General features: G+C 36.6%; 1 protein-coding gene across 2 annotated transcripts; it reads right to left on the reverse strand.

The window, feature by feature from the left end:
* Positions 1–1,280: 1,280 nt before the first annotated feature.
* IP3K1 (inositol-trisphosphate 3-kinase-like protein) lies at positions 1,281–12,482 on the reverse strand. Of its 2 annotated transcripts, none has more exons than XM_018547766.1 (5): positions 12,153–12,482; positions 2,832–3,158; positions 2,380–2,588; positions 1,822–2,293; positions 1,281–1,721 (listed from the first exon to the last, which is right to left on the reverse strand). In XM_018547766.1, exons 1-5 carry the CDS (start codon positions 12,267–12,269, stop codon positions 1,518–1,520), a joined length of 1,329 nt encoding a protein of 442 aa, XP_018403268.1. In that variant the 5' UTR covers positions 12,270–12,482; the 3' UTR covers positions 1,281–1,517. The 2 variants fall into 2 exon arrangements, with proteins under 2 accessions (XP_018403268.1, XP_018403269.1); XM_018547767.1 differs by lacking the exon at positions 12,153–12,482 and adding an exon at positions 11,567–11,589.
* Between the last annotated feature and the right edge of the window lie 234 nt (positions 12,483–12,716).

The raw sequence follows: 12,716 nt of genomic DNA on the forward strand, positions 1-12,716 counted from the left end.
GCGATAATTGAAAAATAAAAATAACCGTTTCATTTTTATCATCTTTTTTTTATATCCTTCGACCAAAAATTTTTGGAACCTATACAATTCAACCACAAACGTCACCGCTTTTGTCATACAATATCTGATAATGTAGATCGCGTGATTTCGATCCGATTATCAATATCAAGATAGGCTGATGAATCTAAAGAGTAATGAGTGATAACAATAGATTGATAAATGTCTTCCACTTGTTGCTTCGCTATCTTTTATGTATTTCTTACATTGTCATTAAAATTGTAATCTTTCCTTTATTTCTATGTAAATGTGAAAAAAAATGACAAACAAAATTTCCATGATACTTGTGGCAAACAACTTGTGGTCGTAAATCGTGGAATAAAATTGAAGATATTTCATTGTAATATATATTCAGTAATATATTCTTAAGCAAGAGAGCTGTAAGATACAAAAATGTGACATTTTACAAAATTCTCATTTAAATAATCTGAATTTATACATAAAGATGTTATTTGTCTTCTAAGCATTTATTTTGAAAATAGGATTGAAAATCAAAAGATGCTTTCGAGAAATGTGATACTTGCTTATCCATGATTTTTATTTTGAATAGTTTATCAGCCATTTTATCAGTTTATAGAATTATATTAATTTTTCTAAATACAAGGATTTTCTAACTTATGATGTGGTGTCTAAAACGAATCAACCTCTGGACACAAGTACGAAGATTGTTTATTTATTCCTACAAGTGTTCAAACACGAAGCGATTTGAGACAAGTACTCTTTAAAAAAAGTAAGAATAATATTATTTGACGTAAGCACTTCTCATAAATAAGTTTTGTTTAGGTTAGCACATTAGGTTACTTATCGCTATCTTAAAAGCTATTTTTGTACATTACGTGTTTGTACACAGAGTAATGTGTTGCAGGTTTTGTTTGGAAATACGTTTCTTATAAAAATGAGCGTGAAATGCAATAGAAAACAGTCTTCCACGTTAAATATATGTACATATCGGCGACATAAATAACGATGATGAACATTTCGAACACTTCCGACAATACCGGAAGTTCACGAAAATGAGCGAAATGAGTATATTATTTTTCAACACCTTATATATATACACACACATATATACATATATATATATTTACAATACAAATATTGTGTGTGTGTGTGTATATGTATATATATAAATATATATATATCAAGAGACTCGGTAGTATCTCCGATCATGTTCAAAAACTGAAAGACACTATAAGTCTCTTATCCCGAAGTCCATTTTTTCGGGTATATATATATATATACATACAATATTTGTGTGCGTATATGTATACTCACTTATATAATATACTCCACACTTTTTGATGCTTTGATGATACTGGCGCACTTATATTTAATTAAAAATCACTTATAAACACGATGGAATACAAATACTTTTTTCACTCGTTGTATGTATATGAGTAAACGATATTTTGTAACGTAGAAGAGTTTTTTTAATTCTGTCACACAAACATCGAAAATATTCATGGAGATAGGCGGACTTCTTCCATGGCAAAAATTAAGTTGTCCAATCCATACAAAAAACCCTCTTCGTGATTGCCTTCTTCCCAAGGACGTCTATGCGTGAGTTTTCGTCCGTCTGGTACCTCCCGTGTCTTCGCGAAATCTATCATCCAAACACCCACCTTTTCGCTGTCGTGGATCATGAAAATACTGCTGCCGATTACCTGAAAAATAAAATAATACATTCAAATAAATAAATGTACAAAATAAATTTTACAACAATCGCAAGAGTTCAAAAACTGTTCAAAAACTGACGTATCGTACCTCGTGAGTTTCAAAATACTCTGACTGCTCAATTTTGGTTCGCAGGTTCCTGAGACGCGTCAGAAGCTTTTGACGAGTGTCCTCGTGTTTGCCGAGGAATTGTTTAATGATGTCGAGCACATCCGAATGTGACTTGATCTTCTTGAGATCGGTGATCGGTGGCGCACCCGGTAGTTTCATCGCTTCGATACGAAAACCGTGGCTGCAGGTTGAGCTCTGTTCCTCGCGGAACTGCATGTACCGTAATTTGGTCACGGCATGTTGCTCGTGCTCTAGCTGAGTCGGCGCGTTCGGATCGACAGAAATCATCTTCTGATAGAGGTCCGGTCTAGCAGTCGTCTTGGACACCTCGGATTCGAGGAAGGTCCGCGTGCCCATTTTAATGTCCATTACATGCGGATCGTTAAATCCGAAGAGTAGATCCTGCAGCTCGATAAACGTGTCGCCCTTGTATTCAACTTCCCGATAATATCTGCAAAGAACAACCATCGTTGTTGAGTCTCGCGGTGTCCATTTTATTACTTCTTACATAAAAAACAAAAAGATTTTTAAGTAAACCTTGGAATGCAATCCCGCAACGCTTCCTCCTTGCTCAAGGTCTCGTAAACGATGCGTTCCGTGTTTTCAACGCCGCCCGTCCGTCTTTTCCAAACAGTGCCAGGTCCGGCAGGTGCAAAGCCGTCCGGGTGGCCCGATAATTGAAACCAGGACTTGAGTCGGTTCTTCAATAGCACGTCGCTGGCTGGCGCCGTCAGATCTAGAGCATTCTACAACATGGTCAGATGACGCAATCAGTTGAATCGTTTTCCGAAAAACATGCGCGATTGAAAGACTAGCTACATACTCAAAACTTTTATTAAATTTTATTAAATTGTCACTCTAAAGAGTTGAAATCTCATACTAAAAGTTGAAGATTGAGCCACTCTTTTTCAAGACTAGCTCAATTTTCACTCTTTAGAGTGAGATTCCACTTCAAAGAATTTAGAGAGTATAAATATGAATACACGTACCAGGGCGAGGAATTTCAAAGAGAGATCCTCGTCCGGCATCGTCGTGTCGGACAGAACCATGGGGAACTGTTCCAACTTTCGCATGGTGGCCGGATCGTTTGGTAATTTGGTGAGCGAGCTAGATGATCTGGAACCAGCACTGCTGGACCGACTGCTATGAGAACCCAACGAGGTGCTCCGTCGCCATTGACGGAAGGCACTGTAGGTGCTGCTGCTGCTACTGCTGCTGCTGCTTCCGCCGCTATTGGACCCATCCTTCTGTCGACGGTGATCCTTGTTGCCCATCGAATCATGACTGCTCAATCGTGTTTGCTCCTTGCTCGAGGGCTGCAACCAGAGAGGCCTACTAAGAATTTAATCCGACCGGGACAGTGCGTTACGCTATAGACTATGCCGCCTCGAAATTTCAGTCGCCCAGAACCGGAGGAATCGATACGACGAGATCGCATCCAATCGGATCGGTTTCGCCATTGAAACGGTATTCAATAACTATTCGACAAGATGATCCGAGTTATCTCGTTAGGATAGGAGCATGGATTATTACATAACACATAACGTATAAGGCATAAGAATATTAATAAAACAATTAGAGTATTTTATTCCATAGAAAGGAAGGAAATTCAGAACTTTGATTGGTTTATTTTTTTTTATGTATTATACGTTATGCAAGACTCTGTACTTCCGCCCTTACTCTGAAGTCGCCGGTCGCGCGCGCGAAGGCTGTTTATTATTATTCGCCTTAAGTCGCGTTACCCTGTGCATTTCAACGTGAATATTCGATACCGTGATACACCGTTCATTTTAATTTCCGCGGCAAGGTTTGCGCACACATAACTCGACCGTGATTTTGGCCTCGATTATCGACCCGCGTTATCAGCTTGCGACTCATGTCTATGATTGCAAATGACGGCGAATCGATTACTTATTAATAACGTTTGATAAATCGCGAAAACGTATAATTGCTAAGACATAAACAGACTCATAAGTGGCGACTTGTTTTATTACAATGTTGATAAAAAAAAAAAAAGAAGAAGACGGATAAAAAAAATCACCCGTACGTACCTCACGGGAGGAGGACGCAGAGGGGAGGGAGGGGAGAGGGGGAGGAAAAAACCAGAACTCGGAGCGCAATCGTTCCACAAATACGGATCGCGTCTCACGCTACCTATTGACGTCAATGACTTTTATTCGAGCTGCATCGTGCCACTTGTCGCCGCAGGGCCAATTCCAGCGTGTTCGCGGTGCGCGATCGCCCCGGGCGGGGGTTGGGGACGGGGGGAAGAGAGAGAGAGAGAAACGATCGAAATGTCGAGGCTCAGTAATCTTTAATAGATACGAAGCGTTGCGGATGTGCACCGACTGTTTGTGCACTCGCTTTAAATTTAGACCACCCGTGAATTTGACATTTTCTCCACGGGACGAATTAATTCTAATAGTTCAACTCATTAATGCTCGGCACGACGTTCGCGGCCTTAGGGTATTATAACTTCGACGAATCTCCGATTGACTTAATCGGTAATTAACTTATCAAGTAACACCTGTTCTGTTTTGTTAACATGGAATTATTAACTTCTTGTATATTATGTAACACACTGAGAGAAAAACTGTTTGGTATATTTATAACTTATATCATTATATATTACTATAATTATGATTATATAATATTAATAACTATATGTGTATAGTTCTCTATCAACCAATATATATATAGTTGGCAACCAAAAATGACTATAATTATAATTACTATTACCGCATAAAATGATTTAAACAACTATAATTATTATAGATGGTCATTTAAATCATTTTTTATGGTAACTTCAACAATTTTTATGGTTATTACTACTATAATGTTAGTAATAAGTAACCATAAAATAAAGTTTCTGATTATTTTACCATACAATTATATAGTCACAAATATAGTTTTCTCAAACATGAAAAAATTACAGTATAAATCATGATTTACAGTAATTTAAAGTTAAATATAATAAAATATCAAAATATATACATGATAAATAAAACATGATAAAAGAAAAACAAAGAAATAAAAAGGTAATTAAGAGTCTAAAACATAAATGTGATCTAATAAATCATTTAATATAACATAACAAAATAAAATAAAATAAAATAAAATAAATTACAACAACAATACAAGCAAATTAAAATTAAAAAAAGAATTGAAAGTTAAAAACATTACGTTTTGGCTCCATGTTTGAGCCTTCCTCAGATGTACAAAATATTAATAATGCAGAAAAATTAACAAAATTATATCGAATATGAAGTTGTAGAAGGTCAAAGAAAGTTGAGTATTTTCTCAGAGGAAACAAAAGAGCTCGTCAAGCGATTGGATGACCGTTTGCGAAATATCCTTGTGGTTCTAATAAGGACACAAAATTTCGTTTCTAAAAAACTATATTGAGACAAGCAATTTTTTCTCTGATAAAAACTCACCCTTGAGTGCAGAAAATCGGAAAAATCCATGTCGATAAATCAGTCATCTAACAATAAAGTCGGTGGCGGTAAAGAAAATTGTTTTCGCAATATAAATGCAAATCGTCCAAAATATAAAAAAATTTTTTATGACCGTCAGACTATCTCGACGTACGAAACAGAAATGCGTAAGATGTTGGTAATGCAAAGTCAAATATTGTTTATAATAAAATATATGATTTATAAAAACCCTCTGTGTCTGTCTGTAGGTCAAGACTGTTATTCTGTTTTTTAATATTGAGCATCTCTGAGACAATACGTTTGCTATAACACGGTTCTTCATCTAAAATTTGTATATTGTTCCAATCGAAATTGTTGCAATCTGTGATCTGTTATCACCGATCTGGAGCTCGTATTCCATCGAATGTGGTTGCGGTGTTCTGCAATTCGTGTTTTTAATTTTCATCCTGTTTGTCCCACATAAGACGAATCACAATCATTGCAATTTATTTTATAGACTACATCAGACTTAGACAGAGAATCTAATGGATCTTTATGTACCTTGATATATTTTCTTAATTTGTTAGAACTAAAATATGCCACCTTGATATTGTTTCTATTAAACTGTTTGAATTTTTCTGTAAGGATCGGTACATATGGTACTGTGAACCATGACTTTATTGTTAGATGACTGATTTACCGACATGGATTTTTTCGATTTTCTGCACTCAAGGGTTTATCAGAGAAAAAATTGCTTGTCTCAATATAGTTTTTTAGAAATGAAATTTTGTGTCCTTATTAGAACCACAAGGATATTTCGCAAACGATCATCCAATCGCTTGACGAGTTTTTTTGTTCCCTCTGAAAAAATACTCAATTTTCTTTGAACATGACAGTTTACAACTTCATATTCGATATAACTTTGTTAACTTTTCTGCGTTATTAATATTTTGTACATCTGAGGAGGGCTCAAACATGGAGCCGAAAACATAATGTTTTTAACTTTCAATTCTTCTTTTTTTAATTTTAATTTGCTTGTATTGTTGTTGTAATTTATTTCATTTTATTTTATTTGATTTTGTTATGTTATATTAAATGATTTATTAGATCACATTTATGTTTGCAGGTGTCCTAAGTCCACATTTATGTTTTAGACTCTTAATTACCTTTTTATATCTTTGTTTTTTAAATATTAAGAGTCCTCTCTCTGTATATTCTTTCTATTTTTAAATAAAATAAACATTTTTATTCGCAGTAAATGCAATCGCAATAAATGCAATTGTTTTCTTAAATTCACTTACTATTTATATATGATAATATAATAATTGAAAAATGTTGTAAAAAGATTACAAATTTTCAAGCAGTATGTGTGACTATTATTAACAGCACAGTTGATTATGTTTGCATGATTAAAACAATTATAAATATATAATCGTCTCAAAAAATAATAACTACAAATTATGGTAATTGCAATTTTTTCTCTCAATGCATCGGTAGAGTCTACGAATCATATTGCGTCAATCGGGAAATAACAATGATGTTCACTTTTAAAATATGTGTATATTGCCCTGACTGAAGTGTTTTCGCAACACTAATTTCTCTCGTTAATAACAAGCATATACTAGAATATAAAATACGCACCAATGATTTCATTAGGCTCGAATCAACCTAGTCTTTCTATTCTGATTTCTTATATTTTCTAATTCCGATTCTCTTGTCGATTTCTCTTTACATCTCATATAACGCCCCAGTTGCTACCAACTAAAAGTAACATAACAATCAATGTTATAATTTCGCACTCTCGACAAGTAACTGTTGCGTAATAAACCATGTGTTATCTAATTAAATGAGAAAAATCGGTCAAAATAGTGTTTAAATATTTCTATGTGAATTTATATTTATCTGATTCTGACTGCGTGTTGAAATCTTTTCTAGTCTCGAAGCGCAATCATATGAGCAAAACCAGAGTAGTAATGTCATTTACTAAATTGACAAACAATTTAATAATTTTTGATACTAATAAGCATTTTTATGAGAATATTAACAATTGGATATTAATAAAAATTTTTAATCTGCGAATAATTTATTGCGAAAAATGTTGCTTCGGTCAGGATGTGGACCATGTGTCATGTTACATTTACATTATTAAGTGCGAATTATAATATTGATATTATTTTTGTTGGTATCAACTGGAGTGCAGAGTTACAATTTAAGTAAACAAAGAAATTTTTTATCAGTATAATCTTATCGATTATTTTGCTGTGATAGAACCAAATGAAAAGTACAGTTAAAATAGCATTTTGTACACCGTACAAAACACTACATTTTAACTGTTTGTATGATTTCTTCCTGTATTTACAACTAAAATGTATAATCTTATCGTATCATGCACATCATAGATTACCGTAAAGTAAAACATCGCAAACAACTAAAGATTGTTTAGTGACTCGACGATAAAGACTCGACGTCTACAACGAGCTTTTAAGAAGTAAAGCTTAAGCTTTCAGCCTTAAACCGCAAGAAATTGACAAATCACAGTCGATTATTCTGTTCACATTTGATTATGATCGGTTAATTTCTTAATGCTTAAAGCTCAAGTTTCATATTTTAATACGTATAAAATGTTTTATTATACAAAATCTTATTGTAGATCCCGCTTAAATCGCTGCTGCGATGTGTTCGCGCCGCGAAAATGCTCGCTAGGTTCCTCGTAATGGAAAAATTTACATTACGTAGGATATTATAGCAGCGGAAAAAGAAAATTGGCCAAGAAATACGTTTCTGGAAAAATACGGCGGGTGCGGCTAGCTATGCCTTCGTTTTAGAAAGAAAAACAAGCGTAAATGAATGTTAATTGTGCGTAACGACGCCGTGTGTTAAGTAGTCTCCGTTAAGTTCGGCCGGACACGCATTCAGCTTAATTCATCCCGGTCATTCTGCCGCTAATGGCTTTTATGACGAATATAGAGTCGAGTAAATGGTGCCGCGAGTAACGCGACGCTTTAATGAAATACACTGTTCGGCGTCCGCCGCACTCTGCCTCCACGACGCCGCGTCGCGCCGCGACAATCCGCCGTCGGAATTCGCCCGCGTGTTACCTGCGCTGTTAAGAGAGTGCCCGCAAATCCCGTTATTAAATTACCACGGCAATATTATAACCAACGACGAAATATACAACTTAACTCGTGGCTGCTCCGCGCGCGACTCGGTAACAAGTGTATCCGCACTTAAAACTGTGTCACCGCGCGCCTCGAGCGATCTGTCGCAGCCGCATATCGCTCCGCGAAATCGTAAAGCCCGTGTCACACTATGCATGTGAGATTAATGATTGCAAATTGGAAATTAAAATTCGGCCAGATAATTTTAATTTCAATCGGACTGGCTGAATTCTAATTTCGAATTCGCAACCCTCAATCTCCAATGCATACCCATACAACTTACATATAAAAATAGGAATTTAAAGCCTAATTTACAATTACATAAGTATAGTTACAATTGTAAGAATTGATCAATTATAATTGAATATAGCACTATTCGATTGTAGTTGATCAATTCTTACAACTTACAACTACGCTTAAGCGACGTCTACAATGAGATTTTAAAATATAAAACTTAGCCTTAAATTGTATAATAAGAAATCAATAATTATAGTCGAATTTGAGAAAAATAATTGACTATGATTGGTCAGTTTCTTATAGTTCATGGCTTACTGAACAATATTATTTCCATTGGAGATGATTCTTGAGATTTTCTACGATATGAAGTCCAAAAGATGGTTTAAGAGTCTAATGAGATTATAAGATATAAGCCAAAGTTTCATTTATAAAAAATTGACCAATCACAGTCGAATATGAGAAAAATTATCTACTATGTTTGGTCAATTTCTTACAGCTTATGACCTCTTTGGCCGGCATTCATACTCCGTTCTTATTTTAAGTCTTAGATAATTAAGTCTTAAGATGCCACTGCGGCCCTCTTGGCCGGTATTCATAGTCGATCCTTATATTTAAGATTGTCAAGTAGAGTCTTGAGATGTCATGAACTAATCAGAGAACACACATTAACACTTTAAGACATTACTTAGAACGGTCTTAAAATAAAAACAGACTATGAATACCGGCCTTCGATTGATTCGTGATAGCGTGAGGCCGTATTTATTAAGATAGTCTCAAATACAAGAATTGCTTATGAATATCAGTTTTAAAGCAAGATTGTGAACCTAAACTTGAGCCGTAAAAAATGACCAATCATATAGATACAGTATGACTTGGGCTTAGGCATCGCCAAACGATTTCTCGTTCAAACTAGGTTGCACGCTTAACCCTTTCAACCTGCCAGGCTGAGGTCGTGGCACGATGCGTTCCGTCGGTAGACATCTCGTCGGAGAAATCGTTCGGTTCTTTCTCGATCTCTGTTCTCCGTGTTAATTTAGTCCGTCGATCGAAGAACTTTTACAACAAAGCTCGCGTGTCAGGAAACATTCGTAAACTATAAACTCCACCTTCCGTTTTCTTGTTTTCTCCGGCGAATAGCGAGACTACGGCACGTGGACGTGTATTAATGCCGCCACATATCATCAGCGATGACTATGCTGGTTGACAATGCGCGCGTGCGTCATTAATAGGAAAATCTATCATTATTTTTCACGCGTATTCCCGTATCAAGGCTCCAACGTGATTAATCGCCGATATCCGCCTTTCGCGATATCGCGCGAGACGAGGCGAAATCTATCTGGGGACGGGGATTAGCAGAGGAAGATCCGAGGAAGTGAGGCGAGGTGAAGAAAGTTGGAAAGCTTCGATAGAAGGTGTAGTACGTCATTGCTCGCACGACCTCCCGTTGCGCCAATTGTACCGAATGCTTCTTTCTCTTTTTGGTCTTAAAAAAAAAAAAGAAATTTTATGCGCAATAATGTTTATCAACAATTCAATTAAATTCCGGATATTTAATAAATATTTTATTATAAATATATATTTTATTATTAGGAGAAATATTTTATTCGTCACATTGGATGAATAAAAACATTAATAAAACGACAAGATTGCGAAGTTCTATGATGGTAATAAAGATGACCTTTTAATGGCTTATTATATGTCATTATGTTCCTACTCTTATTACCGGTTTATTATATATTATTGTATATTTTTATATTTTGATTTATTATATAAAAAAATTCCTCACCTATTAAAGAATTTTTTTAGGAAAGTATGCAGATTGATAAATTTTGGAAAATTAGTGATCTTCAGAAGAGATGTCGAGAGACACGAATCAAAAAAATGTATTTTCAAAGACACAACATTACATTTTGGATTGCAGATGATTTCTTTCATCTCATTTGATTTACAGCCCCTTTTTTCCACAATTTCTGGGGACGGGTCTTTCTTGGGGAGAGGAAAAAACGCATTCCTTTCTTTTATCTTACTTTATTGCATTTTCGATGAACTACTGTGTTCTAGGAAAATACGTATTTGTGGAACAGAATATAAATTACAGCACTTTGGTGTTGTTGTTCTTTAACCGACGAAATAATAGCGAATTCGGTCACTTGCATCGAAGTAGGTCATATTCTCAAAAGATATAACATATAAAAATACATCCGCAAGTACTATAATATACGTTGTTGTGTACACTATAAGAAAAGTATGTTTTAACATCATTATTTTAATTGAAAATAATCCTGTTGATTTAACAATAATATTAATAAAACAAATAAAATTTTAGTAAAACAAGAGCATGACTTATTTGTTTCATTAATGCGGTGTTATTAAATTAACAAAAATATTTTCAACTAAAATAACGCTGTTGATACATCATTTTTTTCCAGTGTATATAGATTTCCCTTATACTTTTGTATACGATATTTTTTTAAGAATAAGATTGTTCTTTTTAGTTGAATTTCTTACAGCGTTCAGTTTTTCTTCTTTTCTCTCTATATTGGGAGGAAAAAAGGGAAAAGATAAACCGTGCAAGAGTTCAGAAAAGATCTCATAAGCTGCGGTTTCACTTATGTAAAATTAACTTTAATCTCGGTTTAACTTATTGCTTATCTTCTCCTAATTTTTACAATTTCTTAGAATTAGATAAAAAGTAAATTGATCCGAGATTTAAGTTCATTGGTGGAATAATTGCGTATCTTAAAACGAGATAAAAATTACAAAAGGGAGCAAATTCACCAAATGTTGATTGTAATGAAAATACAAATAATGAATATTAAGATTAAAAACAGGACTGTTTGAATAAATCAATTAAATAAATACAAAGAAGCCAATAGAAATTTATTATAAATAATGAATTTTTGTAACTTTTACCTTATTTCAAAATACAATCGACCTCCAAGCCTTCCTGGCCTCAATCGTCTTCATTACGATATCAAACGGCGCGCGCTATCGCGACGTGCAATCTTCATTCAAGACACCCTGTATGATACACGGTCGCTCGTCGAGCGAGATGAAATCGTGTACATAGGTAAGGCCCGGTAGTAAGTGAGGTGCATGTACAACAGGTCAATGATCTTCCGTTGCAAACCCGCGTAATTATTCGATCGATCGCGCGGCGGTGTAATTTCCCGGCGCAGCGGTTCTTCGCGCCAGGCCGATCACGAATTTAATACGCCCGGGCGTGTTTTGTAAACGACGCGTGGCCAGGCTACGGTTATCGTCTATTACGCCAATCTAGAGCACGTAGTAGACACAGCTGCGTGCGCGCACGCCGTTCACGCGTATTAATCGCATACTCGAAATTCCGTCTCGCCAGTAATTCACGCGCTGATCCTCCGTTAAACGGGAGGAGAGCACTCGCGCGAAAAAGTGGAGGCGGAGAGAGAGAGAGAGAGAGAGAGAGAGAGAGAGAGAGAGAGAGAGAGAAAAAAGGGCACAAGGAATGACTCTCGCGTACCTTGTTGAAGTGGGTTTGCAGAAGCCGCTCATACTGATCAACGGCACGCAGGCAGAGCCTCGTGGTGAACGCTTCCATTCGTGCTGGCAGGGCCGGGTGACACACACTGCTCGACATTATTTATCCGTTTTGGAGTACGCGGGTAGACACGCGTGCCGCACGAGTACCGTTTCACAGGACAGACAGCGTGAAGTCGGCGTTTGTTCCTTCTCTCGCGAACGGATGCGCGCGCGCCCACTTTTGGGATCGTTCACCGGGGAGTGTTCACCAGGCGCGAACGAACGTCGGCGTTCCTAACCTCCATCGGGGGGTTGACGGTCGAACGAGCACGGCCGCCGGCCGTCGAGGCGAATCGACGAATGACGTGCGCGGGACAACACCGCGAGCAACGCCGAGCGGTTTCTGAGAGAACCCTACGATCCCTACGGACCCGGTAGGCGCGAGTCGCGCCAAGCGGATTGGCCGAGCCGGCCGAACTCGGGGCTACAACGGTCCTTCGCTCTCTCTCTCTCTCTCTCTCTCCACCTCACGCTTCCGTTGAACGCTGTTCGCGCGTTCTCTCTC

This window comes from Cyphomyrmex costatus, unplaced genomic scaffold (assembly GCF_001594065.2).
Source record: "Cyphomyrmex costatus isolate MS0001 unplaced genomic scaffold, Ccosl1.0 scaffold685, whole genome shotgun sequence".
Classification (NCBI taxonomy): Eukaryota; Metazoa; Arthropoda; class Insecta; order Hymenoptera; family Formicidae; genus Cyphomyrmex; species Cyphomyrmex costatus.